Source organism: Artibeus jamaicensis, unplaced genomic scaffold (genome assembly GCF_021234435.1).
Source record: "Artibeus jamaicensis isolate MK-2021 breed Jamaican fruit bat unplaced genomic scaffold, CSHL_Jam_final scaffold_3128, whole genome shotgun sequence".
In the NCBI taxonomy this organism is placed as follows: domain Eukaryota; kingdom Metazoa; phylum Chordata; class Mammalia; order Chiroptera; family Phyllostomidae; genus Artibeus; species Artibeus jamaicensis.
This window is the reverse complement of record NW_026522036.1, coordinates 264118-278201: the sequence shown is the minus strand read 5'-3', so window position 1 is coordinate 278201 and position 14084 is coordinate 264118. Positions and strand designations below refer to the sequence as shown.

The following is a 14084-nucleotide window of genomic DNA, read 5'->3' as shown; positions in this document are numbered from 1 at the left end:
GATAGGTGAAGAGGTGAGGGGACTAAGAAATACAAATAGGTAGTTATGGAATAGCCATGGGGATGTAAAGTACAGTATAGGAAATGGAGTAGCCAAAGAACTTAAATTCATGACCTGTGAACATGAACAATGGTATGGGGATTCCTTGAGGGCATGGTGGGTGCTGGGTGGAAGGGGGCAAAAGGGGCAAGTTCAGGACAACTATAATAGCATAATCGATCAAATACAATTTAAAATAACTCATATGTTCATTTTTCAAAGATTTATTGAGCATCCGTTATGTACCGAGGTACTGTGTTGAGCTCTAGTGAGCTAGTGATGAACAAAACTGATATAGTCTTTTTTTTCAGAGCTAATAATAGAGCAGGAAAATAAACAAAAGATATTTATAGTAAAGGGTGATACATGTTGTTATGGAAAGGAAAATGGTGTGAAAATTATTGTTTTTATTCTGCTGTTTTTCCCCACATCATAACTCCAATTAAAATTTAATCAAGTTCTATAGAAAGAAATTAGTGCTTCCTTTCTTCAGACTTGTTTTGGTTTTAAGTAAAACTTGACAGCCTTTGGGCCCTAGCCTAGGAGTGCTAGGAGACTTCAGAATAGCACTTTGTATTTAAAACCTCTCTGTGGTTGAATAAACCATTCAAAGGGAAATCCCTGGTTTGGGCTGACTCTGGTTGTTTTAGTACGTGATTCTGGAATTCTGAGTCTTTGGGGCCTAACCACTCTTTCTAACCTTATTGCAATGGAGCTAACTTGGATTATATACAGGGTCCAGCAGAATTAACACCACTGAGTGTGGTTGGTGGGGTGCATGAATGTCTCACACAAGGTGGACTGCAATTTGAACATTTCACCTAAAATGTCATGTGGTGTGCTTGAGTGTGATATAGTTATATTAAAAAGTTACATGCTTATGATTTTGTAATAAAATATTTTATGTAATAAAAAAGTGGCAGACCCTGTATTTCAAGCAAGTTTGTATTCAAAACACCACGTGTTGTCCTGTGTGGTACACAGGAAGGAGCTCAAGATGGGAAGCAGCTGCCTATTATCTAGTTCTGTCTCTTCTACTAATTAATGTGTGGCTTCGACCTTACTAGGCCTCAGTTTTTTCAAAATGCTAAATGATCTTTACTAGTTCTAAAATTCAGACTTGGTGAAATGAAATGGAGGAAATATCATTTTGTACTTGCCTATCCTCTTGCCTTCTTCCCAGCTACACAAAGATATCGGAAGCCTCATTACCACTATTGAATGGATGTTGAAATAATGTACTTTCTAATATGGACATGCATGTGTTCTTTGGGCTGGAGTTCGAAGCTTCAATGTCTACCTGCTAATCTGGTCTGAATGGCTGAACTGTGCCAGGTGCTTGAGGAATGAGTCAGCTTTTCTGAAGGAGAACCCTGCCCTGGAAGCACGCAGCACTTCTCTCCTCACCGCTCTCTGAGTCTCTGTAATTCTAGTTATTACCAAGGGTTTTGGTTCAAAACACAACAGACCCTCAGAGACTGAAGATGCTACCACCTCTGACTGATAGTATCCCCACTGTCTAAAGACTTACTCCATTCTTTTGCTCACGCCTGCCTGATCAGATTCCTTTCAAACAGATACCTGTCAGATCACACCAAGTTCCCCTGCGGTTCCATAGAGCAGGTTGTACCTTTGAATCTGGTCCTACCTTGACTGGGCTTGATCTTCTGTCCCTGGAGGGCACAACTGAAGTCCCAGTTAGTGTTTCCTCAAACCCCCTCAAGTTAAGGTAGACACAGGTACATGGATATTCACATGTAAGAACACTGAACCATTTTAAATTAGAATTTCCCTTAGAAATCATACACTCAAAATTTTATTTATTTATTTGTTTATCTAACTTGTAGTACAAACTTATTTCTGACATAATCTACACAATGTCTTTTCACTCTAGAACTTGATTGTCTAAGTCAAAACTTCTGGTGCAGGGGGACCCATGTGCGATCACCTGTGTGAAGAAGAGAATGCAGACAGTGACTTTATCAATGTATTGTATTATATTATGACAGCAGCTATATTTTAGCAAATGTCATTAAAATTAATTTAAATACAGTGTTAGGTCTGAAATTAGCTTTTAGTTTTAATTTTAAAAATTAACTTCTGACTTTTTACTATTTACATAATTGAACAGTTTGAGAAAATAGTAATTTATGCAGAGCAATGTAATAATTTTTCTTGTTCTCACATTTAACTTTTTAAAAATGTATTCTACTTTTCTACAATTGGCAGAACTTCTCCTTGTGAGGCTGAGCTTCAGGAATTGATGGAACAAATTGACATCATGGTAAATAACAAAAAATTGGACTGGGAAAGGAAGATGCGGGCTTTGGAAACAAGATTAGATCTTCGGGATCAAGAGTTGGCAAATGCACAAACTTGTCTGGATCAAAAGGGTCAAGAGGTACTGAATATTTGTGTTAATAAACTGTTAATTCCTCAGACTGCTCTAAATAGTAGTTAGTCTATCAACCTCTGTTTTCATTACCCATAGTTTCCTATGAGGCATTAGCAATAGCCATTTTTGTTTGAAATTCTGTCCTAGTGTGTTAAATGTGTTCTATGAAAATAAGTGACAGAGCCTAAACCTGTAAAACTATTTCTGCAGACAGAAATATAGAATCAATGCCATCTAGAAAAGTAAACAAACATTCAATATGTATGTGTAATAAATATTGTGGGCGAGAAAGATGTCAGTGCTTTTGCTGCTGTAGAAACAAGTCTATAGCTGTCAAAGCTGGGTCCTTGGACAAGGCGGAGTTCAAGAGCATTTGCACTTTCTAATCTACTGAAAGAAGTGAAATGTCAAGAGTTTGGTGAAGGATGTGTGTGTGTACCTGGGCACCCACTCAAGAGGTGAGCCCTCGGCCCCTGTGAGGCTGGCTCAGCTGCCTCAGACTGTACGAGAGCCCCCAGGCCTGCAGGGGAGCTCGGGAACGCCACATGCTTTACCCAAGGTGGACTTTTGTGCCTGTGAATTTTTCTTGGAGGTGAGGCAGAAATGTTTGCTAACTATACCCTGAAACATCATCAGTCGATGTGGTCAACAGCCATCTTCTTAGCTTTATTGGCCTCTCACTGCAACTCAGTTTTGGCTCACTTAACTGTGTTACTGTTTGGTATAGTTAACTGTGTTACTGGCTTCTGGTTTCTCTTCACAGTACATATGCAAGGGACTATTCTCTCCCTTCCATACCTAGAATGACACAGATGTATAAACAGGTGCCTCACCTGGTTTTTAAGCAGACAAATTCTGTAAGCCATATCCCTAAGAACTCCTGTTCGACATTTTTCTTTTTCTTTTTAATAAGTTAATTCTTATAAAAATGTAACATTTGGTCTACCATTCCACCAAAGCAGAGTTCCCATTGAAGGCAATGGGGCTTAAAATAAGAGCTGAAGCAAGTCAGTAGAGGTTCTGCCCAACAGTAACATAAGCCTGCCAAAAAGATAATGCAAAGTAAAGTCTAAACCTCAATGTGAAATGGGATGGTGATACAGATCTTTTGTCAAACATCCATTCCATGATGTCCTAGGTGTCCCAGTGGAATAGTGCCAGCAGTGTTGGTTGTTGTGAATTTAATTGTTAGTAGGTATTTTAAGCACTGTAGTACAAATTTTTCTTCTTGGTTTGGTACAGCAGCTTTATTTAAATTGTATCCCTCTTTTGCACATTTTTTTTGGTCAGGCAAAATTTAGTAAAATTAAAATTAAATTATATTCTCAATGCAGGTGGGATTACTTAGACAGAAGTTGGACAGTCTGGAAAAATGTAACTTAGCAATGACTCAGAATTATGAAGGACAACTACAAACCCTAAAAGCTCAAGTAAGAAGGCTTATTATTTAATACTGCATTATGATCTATGTTTTGATCTATAAATTTGTGTTAATTTTATTAAAATGGTTGTTTTTAGTACAAACAAAAGTTCTTACATTTTAACTATAGGCTATATGTTTAACCCTGTCTTTCATTGTTTTATATGTATTGGTTTTTGTCTTTTACTAGATTGTATCTCTGGAACTGTTAGCATAGTGCTAGACTAATAGCTTTTTATTTATTAAGTGACTTGTTGATTAATTATCCTACATAACTGTGTGAACAACAACAACAAAAAACAAAATTAGTGTTGTGTGGTCATTACTCCCTAATAAGGAAGTCCATTTTTCTATGGCAATTTAAAATATGCACATTTGCTATTATGAAATAGATAATTGAAGGAACAAAACTGGTGCTTTATTACTTTGTTACAGGTAGGCTGTTTCAGAGATGATAGAGCTCTGCATAAGTGGTAAGAGGGATACTGATTTTTTCCTCATTGATCCCTACATTCCCCCACTGCTGGAAAGCAAAAGTCTCCTCTCCCTTACACAGATAACATACAGGGCAATAATCATCTGAGCGTCTGAGGTATAGTAGATGCTACATCCTTTGCTTAACTTAGTAGATGAATCGATATAAAATATGGTTTGATTATAAAATTGTACTTTATAACCAACTTTCTTGGGAGTACAAAGATTTCACAAATGGTAATATAATTAAAGGAGCCCAAAGTAGTTAATGCATCCTCCTTAAGTACCTTTCTAGGGAGATTACCAGCCATTAATACTGGAATGTGAAACATTTGATGCCACATAATAGGTATGATCTTCTAAGACTAGCTCTTAAGACATTTTGCCTGCAATGTAAATAGCTGCCACTAGTTGGTAGCTTTAATTATGAAATATCATATGGTTTTTTCTTGCTAAAACTCTGAGCATTGAACACTTCATTCAATCAACCTTGCATTTTCTATAAAGGTCTAAAATTGCAGTATAAATATTAAGTCACTATAATTCTCCTGTATAAACAAAGAGATTATGATCTGGAAAAAGTTTGAAAATATATAGAAATCTAAATATAGATTAAATATAATCTCTAAATTATATTTAACTAGTTCAGTCATGCTTATGTAATCTTCAGTTTGTGTTGTTTTTTATGCTTGTTAAAAAATGTTGGGGTTGTGTTTAAAGGTATTGCAAAGTCACTTACTAAATGAGTCCTTACCATTTCATGCTTGCATGGCTGCTGGCTAACCAACAAGCATCTTTATGGCAATTTCACAGGAATTTGTTCTATGCATTGCTGATACTGAGAGTTTAGGAAATGTGTACTCCTCTGCTCCTGGGTATTCAGAGTAATGATTAGTGTAGTAGAGACTGTGAGAAGTCCTACTTTAAACAAATGCATTTAGCCTTTTTAATCCATCGTTTTCCAAACATTTTTGACCATATGACACTTTTTATTTTTAAGCCCAAACCTACCAATATTGTAGTATAGTATTACAATGTAAATGTTGTAAGTAGGTATTTCACAGGACACACTTTGGAAACACTACATTACTACATTATTGTTGAGAGAACCACCATCTGTTTCAACTACCATTTTCTGCCTCTCTTTTCTTCTCTGGTTACAAGAAAGGAAAGAAGAGAATTAGGGAGAGCAGAAGAAAAAGAAAGAGGGAAGGAGATAAAAAGACAAAGAGAAAAAAAGTACTATGAACTTGACTTGGTTTGCATGATAGCTAGTAATATGTCACTTTTCTAGTCAGAAAAATGCTTTCTTGTGGCAAACATGCTTTTGTTGCTGCCAGCTTACTCAACTGGCAGTGCTTCCTTCTTTGAAATTCCTGGTTTATGTACAGTTTCATTTTCCTAAAATATCTTAAGGATACACTTTATCACACTCTGACCCAACTCAACTCTGTCAAAGCTTTCATGTAGAAATTCTTTCTTTGAAAAAAAGGATGGGGGTATTTTCTTTTACTTCTAACCATTATAGAACTCCACAAAATATATATGTATTTGAGATTTCCACTTCTGGAAAGATGGAATAGATTTATTTTGTCCTATTCCTCCTGCTAAATGCAATTAGAAACCCTGGACGTTATTTATACAACAGTATAAGAAGACTCTAAGAAGTGTAGAGAAGAGACAGACCAATTAGGACTTGCGAACCAGGAATGACATGCTAGTGAGTTCCCTGAGATTTCTATTTGCCTCATATGTCCCCGACTTCATAACAAAGAAGCAGGCAACCCAGATACTCCAGTGGGCACAAACAAACAAAAACAAGCCTCACAGAAAGCCTGCTCTCCTCAGCAAAAAGACCCAAAAATAGACAACCTAGCAAGATTAAACATGATTATTCCAGCCAAAAACCCCAGAAAAAGACTACAATCTAAAACCCACCCCAGTAAGGTAGACAACCTAAGTTTCCACCCCTACCAGGCTATAACGAGGTAGACCAGTACTCCCTTCCCCACCTGGCAGGTATCAGAGAAGACTGAGTGAAGAGGCAGAAATTTCATTACTATTGGGCATTAACAAAGTCCTCCCCAAACCATGGTGTCAGTGGAGGCCATGTAAATAATACTGAACAAAAGTGGGGTTTGGCTGTCCATTGCCACCACAGGCATATTCTGGAGACAGAGGTTGGTGAGGAAAAAAAAGAAGTCTTTATTAAAATGTTGTATAATTTGGGAGGATGGGGTTCCTTGGAGCCTCCTTATCTGTGCTTTGGAGCCCAAGGTGGCTATGCCAGCAGCTCTCCAGCTTCAGGTTCCCTCCTGGAGTCTGCATGTGTTGTCAGAGCTGCCATTCACCCTGAGGCTTCCAGAACCAGCCAAAACCACAAGCCCTAGCCAACACATTTGCCAGGTAAGTCCAAGAGGAAGAGCACATTTCTCTTTTCCCTGAATTTCAATCTCCTGGCCCAAACTTCTGTGCTCTCTGGGAGAGTCTGGCACCCCTCAGCCAGTCCTGTCCTTTCCCCAGGCTAGACTGACAAGGCAGCATCTCCCTCACCTTCATGTTGACCTGTACATTCATATGCAACAGTGTCTTCTGGTCCCACCCCCACCTAGGGAAGATCCATCAGGAGAGAGTAGAAAGGCTTTTAGCTTTGCACGCATTGACTTCTTCCTAACAGGTCTTTGCCTGGGAGTGAGGAATCTGTTATCATGCACCTGGGCTAGCCTCCTGCAGCCCTTCTCCTCTGCTCCTGTTTGCACAGCTCACACTTGGGGCACTGGCCAGGTTACTGGCCCTGGCCAGCTCTGTCCAGGCCTATCTGTATCATGAAGAGCCTAGATTTCTATGTATATCTGCTGATGATGAGGCATGCCTCCTACTCCTCCCTAGAATGATATCAGGAGGCATAATGAGGAATCAAGGTATTCCCCACCCCTCAGTGGTAACAGGGCTACCTACCCTCAATACAGTATCACTGAAGGCCATGTGTAAAACAGTAGCAAGGCACCTATGCCTCTCTAATCAAGGTGGTGTCAGTAAAAGACTAGTAGGGAACCTGAAGTTCCACTCCCACTCAAAAGTAGTAAGGAACACCTTTCCCAGGTTGCCAACTAAGGCCAAGACCTGGATCTACACTGCTAGCTGGAGGTAATGAGGCAGCATGCAATTTTCCATGTTGGAATGTTATCAGAATGGAAGGACAGATAAAGTGCTTCTCAGATAAGGTCAAGTTGAAGGAGTTCATCAACACCAAACAAACCCTTATTTTATGAAATGTTAAGGGGACTTATCTAAGAAAAAGAAGATAAAAAACATGTATAGTAAAATGACAGCAAACTGACAATTATTAACAACCACACCTAAATAAAAACAAACTAAGGAAACAACTAGAACAGGAACAGAACCACAGAAATGGAGATCACATGGAGGGTTAGCAACAGTGGGAGGAGGAGAGGGGGAAGATACAGAGAATAAATAGCATAGATGGTAGGCAGAATATAGATGGGGGAGGGCAAGAATAGTATGGGAAATATAAAATGGGAAGAACTTAAGACACATGGACATGAACTAAAGGGGTGGGAGAGGGTGTGCAGGGTGGAAGGGAATGAAGAGGGGGAAATGGGACAACTGTAATAGCAGTTAATCAATAAAAATCAATAAAATATATTTTTAAAAAAGAAGAGGACTTCTAAAATACAGTATTTAAATAAAATCTAGAGTGTCATAACACAATACCCCAAAATGTGTAGGTTTCAATGAAAAAATCACTCATTATACCAAGAACCACAAAGATCTCAACTTAAATAGGAAAAGATAATCAAGTGATGCCAACACCAAGTTGATAAAGATGTTAGAATGATCTGACAAGGCTTTCAAAGCAGCTGGCCTAAAAATTCTTCAGTGAAAAATTTACAAACATATTTGGAACGAATGAAAAATTAGAAAGTTTTAGCAAAGAAATAAAACTATAAGGAAAAACCAATTAGAAATTTTATAACTGAAAAATACAATAACCAAACTAAAAAAACAGAAAATCAATGGATGGGCTTAAAAGCAGAAGGGAGAGGATAGAAAAACAATCAATGAAGTTGAAGATAGCAAAATAGAAATTACCCAGTCTGAACAGCAGAAAGAAAATAGACTAACAGTTACTGGCCAGTGGCTCAGTTGGTTAGAGTGTTTTCCTGTACACAGAAAGATTTTGGGTTTGATTCCCAGTCAGGGCACGCCCCTAGGTTGCAGGTTCCATACCCAATTGAGAGTGCGTGAGAGGAAACCAATTGATGTTTCTCTCTCACATTGGTTTTTCATTGTCTATCTATCTATCTATCTATCTATCTATCTATCTATCTATCTATCTATTTCTCTCTCCCTTCAATTAAAAAATTTCCAGGTGAAGATTAATAATAGAAAATAGACTAAGAAAATTAACCTGAAGGTTGTGGGTTAAAAATCTGTGTCATCAGAATGGCAGAAGGAGAGGAAAAAAATGGTGGGGATGAAAAAGTATTCAATGAAGGCTGACAAGACACAAACTTACAGATTCAAGAAGTTTAGTGAAAGGCAAACATGATAAACCCAAATATTAATAAAAAAGGAAAAGCAATACTTAGATAATTCAGTGGAAAAAGACTCTTGTCTTTTCAACAAACAGTAAAGGGACAAAGGAATATCCACATACAAAAGAATTCAGTTGGACCTTTATCTAAACCATAGATAAAAATTAATTCAAATGGATCAAAGACCTAACTGTAAAAAACTGAATCTGTAAAACTCTTAGAAGAAAATATCAGGAGCAAATATTTCTAACCTTGCATGAGGCAATGGTTTCTTACATTTGGCACCAAAAGCACAAGAAAAAATAAATAAACTTGACTTCATCAAAATTGAAAACCTTTTGTGAGTCAAAGGACACCATCAAGAAAGTCAAAAGTCAACATGCAAAATGGAAGAAATATTTGCAAATTATATCTATGATAAGTGGTATCTCAAATTAAAAAATAACTTGTCAACAATAAATGACAAATGACCAAATTTTAAAACAAGCAAAGATATAAATAAGCATTTCTACAAAAGAGATATACAAATGGCCAATAAGCATATGAAAATGCTCAACATCATTAGTCATTGGGAAAATGTAAATCAAAACCATGAGATACCCCTTCACCCTCACTGGGATGTCTATAATCAAAAAGACTGACAATAGCAAGTGTCAATGAGGATATAGAGAAATTGGAACCCTATACATTGCCATGGAAATGGAAAATGATTCAGCCATTTTTTTCAAACAGTTTGGCAGTTTCTTAAAACATTAAACTTAGAGTTTCCCATGACCTAGCAATTCTACTCCTGGATATATACCCAAGAGAAATAAAAAAAATATATCCACACGAAAACGTATACAAATGTTCATAGTATTTTTTATAATAGCCTAGAAAGTGGAAATAACCCAAGGGCCCCTAAGTTGATGAATGGGTGAACAAAAAGTGATATATCCAAGCAATGGACTAATATTCAGCCATTAAAAGGAAGTATCTGTTGATCCATGTTATAACATGGATGAACCTTGAAAGCATTATGCTAAAAGAAAGAAGCCAAACAAAAAAGACCACATATTGGATGACTCCATTAATGTGAAATGATCAGAATGAGCAAATCAATGGAGACAGAAAGTGAATGTTAGTAGTGACCAGGGGCTTGGGGAAGGAGAAAATGTGCAGTCACTATGAGCAGGAATGGCATTTCTTTTTGTGATGATGAAAATATTTTGAAATTAGATAGTGGTTGCACAACTTAGTGAAGGTACTAAAAACCAATGGATTGTGTAGTTTCAAGGGTGAATTTTATGGTAGATAAATTATATCTCTTCTTGTTAAGTTACATGAGAAAGAAAAAAGAAAGCAGAAGTGACTATTTAATATTTGATAAAGCAGTGGACACAGTTGTCCATAGCTTTATTTGTAATAGCCCCAAACTGAAAATACCCAAAATGTCTCAATAGGTGAGCGGTTAAATAAACTGTGGTTACACCTGTGCCATGGAATCATGCTGAGCAATAAAGAGAAATGAACTATTGGTACACACATGCATCCCAAGGGCATTAGGCAGAGTAAAAACACGCCAATCTCAAAATATCATGTTGTCTGATTCCATTTTATAAAGGGACCAAATAGAGAGATGGAAAACAACCATAAAGGGACCATGGAGAGATGGTTGCCTGGGGTCAGGGGTGCGGGATTGAGTGCTGAGTGTCACCAGGGAGATCTTGGTGGTGATGGAACGATTCTGTACCTTGATTGTGGGTGTGGTCACACAAATCTACACACAATAAAAAATGGCATAGAACTATATACATGTATTGTACTGAAGTCATTTTCCTGGGTTTGATATCGTTTGTTAAGGTGTAAGTATTGGGAGAAACTGAGTGAAGAGGATTCAGAACCTCTCTGTTATATTTTTCTAACTTCCCGTAAATCTATAAATATTTGCAAATAAAAAGAAAAACTTTTGTAAATGGTTACATAAAAATTTTCTCACAGATGTTGATAGACCATGCTGCTCTTAATCTATTATTTGATAGTAGAAAAAGAAACATAAAAAACAATAGTCTAAATTGTAAAAAGAATTATTGGTAAGAAAAATATTTCAATTTTTATATTTAAATTTAAGCTTATATCAACATGAGTAAGTCATTTATATTGTTTCTGTCTTTTAAATTAAGTGTGTCATTTTCTTGAATAAAGTATAAACTGCTAATTTTATAGATTGAGATCCTGAAATTTAAATTGTCAACACAAGATGGCACTAAATAAAGTAAGGAAAAAACTCGAGTTTTTAAAAATTATAAGCTTGGCTACATATGGTTAAAACAAAACTGAACAAAACATTTATCAAGTGAACCATTGTTTAACTGCAGTTAAGGAAGTCCCAAATTTATGTGAAAGCTACATTGTGTTCAGCTTCAATAATTTAGCTTTAATAACTAGTTCTGTCTTCACTAATTGGAATATTTAAGCTTTACTGCATTTTCTAATCATGACTTAAATTTTCAAAGAGGTGCACAAGAAAAGAATGATAGTGAAACCAAGTTAGAAATTACCAGTAATAGTAAAACATTAGCATTCTCTATTATTTACAGTTTTCCAAACTAACTAATAGCTTTGAAAAACTGAGATTACACCAGATGAAACAAAATAAATTTCGGCGAAAAGAGTTACCACACCTAAAAGAAGACATACCCTTTGAACCGAGCAATCTGAACCAGAAACTAGAGGTGAGCTGTTCCCTTGGCTCCTCTGTGTGTGTGGAAGATGGATTTGCGTTGCTGTGGTGGGGGCGGGGCTGTCTGTCTCTAATGCACACAACGGTGCGTGCAGCTGTGGTAACACACACAATGACACACCAACTTCCCATTGAATATATTTTCATAGGGCACCTTCACTGCAGGCACTTAGTGAATTAAAACATCACTTTGATTTATACATCCTTTACACATGTCAGCAGTTTTGGAGATCCAAAAAAAAAGTTCAAAGAAACTGCAGATGTTGAGTGATGTTGAAGGACATCCCTGGGGTCTGTGAGAGCGAATATCTAATAAATCTTTTAATGCCTATTTAACTATTAGGTTCTGAAATCCCAGTGAAACCTCGTAACAGTTTTCAGAACACAGCTTGAAGTGTGAGGATTTTTTCTTTAAAGAGGCAGTGCCACTCCGATATAGCCACCCTGTGTCACCTAGAACTTCTAAAATCTTGGTCCCTGTAAAGGTTTACTATGTCACAGATGCACTTATTCTTATTCCCTTAACTTCCCAACTTTGGAAAAAGCAAACCAGCTGTTTTTTTTTTTCCCCTGTGTTCCTGAGCATCCCTCCTACAGGTCATGGAACAGCGGACACAGATTCTACTACACATTCCTGTTCTCTAACAGTAAAAGAGCTCCCAGTGCTACTTAGTTGTTTCGTAATTGACTTCCAGTTGACCCTTACCATGTTATCTCACTCAATTCCTTACACTGTTCTCAAGCCCTAAACCCCAGCTCCTACCAACAGCCAGACAACGATTTCAGTTTCTTCTGCTTTGTTGTTCTCTACCTCCCCATCATCCAGGTAGGAACCTGTTAGGAATCTCGGATCTGTTCCTTTCTCTTATTCCTCATACTCCAGCCCAGGTTTTCCCCTCTTTTTTTTTGTCTAGTGCTTCTTATCTCCTTTTTCCTCCTATCTACTTTTTATTGTCTGGTTTTATACTTTATCATCTTACTCTTCAATTAATAGTCTTTCTTAAATTTTTCCTCCAAATATTTTTAGGAGCCAAAAAAAGAATCGGGATCATAGTCCTATAACCAGCGTATAGCAATAACTTTGCAGAAGTTTGGGGGTTGGGTTTTTAAATTTATGCAAATTTGACATTCTACTGAATAATGAATATACATTTTTTCATACAAAGTTACTAAGTAAGGTTGACACTCTAGTTAAGTGCAGCATGGATAACCCCTGGCTCTTGCAGTGGTGTGGCTAGTGTGGCATTAGAAATATGCTGGTCTCTCGGAGGATGGCGAAAGATGCACACTGTTAAAACATTTGCTTTCATTGGAAGTGCAGAAGCCAAGCCGCCCATTATCCATTTGATTGACCCTCGTGGGATTTAGTGGGAGAACCACATTCACATAGATCGTTCAGACAAAGAAAAGCTTTATATTAACATTAACTACTTTGTGTGATACATCTTGCATTTAAGAAACTAAGTATTTGCATAAAATATATCATAAAAGTGTAGTAAAGATTAGTCACAAAATTATGACTCTGCTTGTGTTTGTACAAAAATCATTAAGCACACTCTGTAGATATAGTTTAATCTGTGTAATTATGGAAACACTTCACGTACCTGTTTTTACTCAGAGCCACTTGAAATTAATATATAAGAGATGGGCTGTTCCAGTTTCAGTCTGTATCTAAGCTTTTTCCCCTTTGAGACAAACATTCACACACTGCTATAGCAATAGGGCAGCGGGGAGCAGCATGCTGTAGTAGGAGAACAGGACAATTTATGACAGAAGACTGGCCCTGCCAGACTCGTTTATTTACCCTGTGGCCTTTGGGCAAGTTGTTCACCTCACAGAGGTTCCATTTTATCACCAATAAATAGGGCTAAAAATATTTTATAGGTGACATTGTGGTTATGAAAGAAAAAATATATAAATATACATCTATATTAATTTAGGTGCATGCTGAAATATTTAGGAATAAAAATGCACGGGGTCTGAAAGTTGCTTTAAAATATTCCCAACAAATAAGGATGAAGAGAGAGGGGAAATAAAACTGGACTAAGTCAACACAGGTTAAACTGTTGAAGGGTATATGGAAGTTTGTTATACTCTCTACTTTTATGTATGAAAATGTTCACGATAAAAAGTTAAAACTATCTTATAGGTTGAGGTGTGTAAAGTCCCTGACATACAGTAATTACTAAAGAAATGTTTGTTCTATTCTTCAATATTTAATAGAGGAATTAAATATATATATGTATGTATATAAATATGTAAAATAATGTATAAATAAGATAATGCAACTTCCACTAGGAACTTCAATTTTAATAACCCTGACCCACTCTCAATTTTAAAGTCCCTGAGAAGGCTTCCCAGCCGTGGAGAACTTAACTCTGGAGGTTGAGGCAAGTCTACAGACCCTCTGGGACCTAGACTGACACCTCCAGTCTCTACAAAAATTCTTATAAAGCCCTCCAAGTCTCTTTCTCG

The 14084-nt window shown here is 37.0% G+C and overlaps 2 protein-coding genes across 5 annotated transcripts in view; one reads left to right on the top strand and one right to left on the bottom strand.

Moving 5' to 3' along the window:
* SLC36A4 (solute carrier family 36 member 4) overlaps positions 1-14084 on the bottom strand; it is a 324739-nt gene that overhangs the window by 152734 nt on the left and 157921 nt on the right. The gene's annotated exons all lie outside the window — the stretch shown is intronic.
* The window catches only part of DEUP1 (deuterosome assembly protein 1), an 80314-nt gene that overhangs the window by 17574 nt on the left and 48656 nt on the right, over positions 1-14084 (top strand). Inside the window, exons 3-5 of the mRNA XM_053656917.1 lie at positions 2269-2440; positions 3769-3864; positions 11467-11601. Of these exons, the coding sequence (XP_053512892.1) occupies positions 2269-2440; positions 3769-3864; positions 11467-11601 (403 nt within the window). The remainder of the gene's footprint in view (positions 1-2268; positions 2441-3768; positions 3865-11466; positions 11602-14084) is intronic.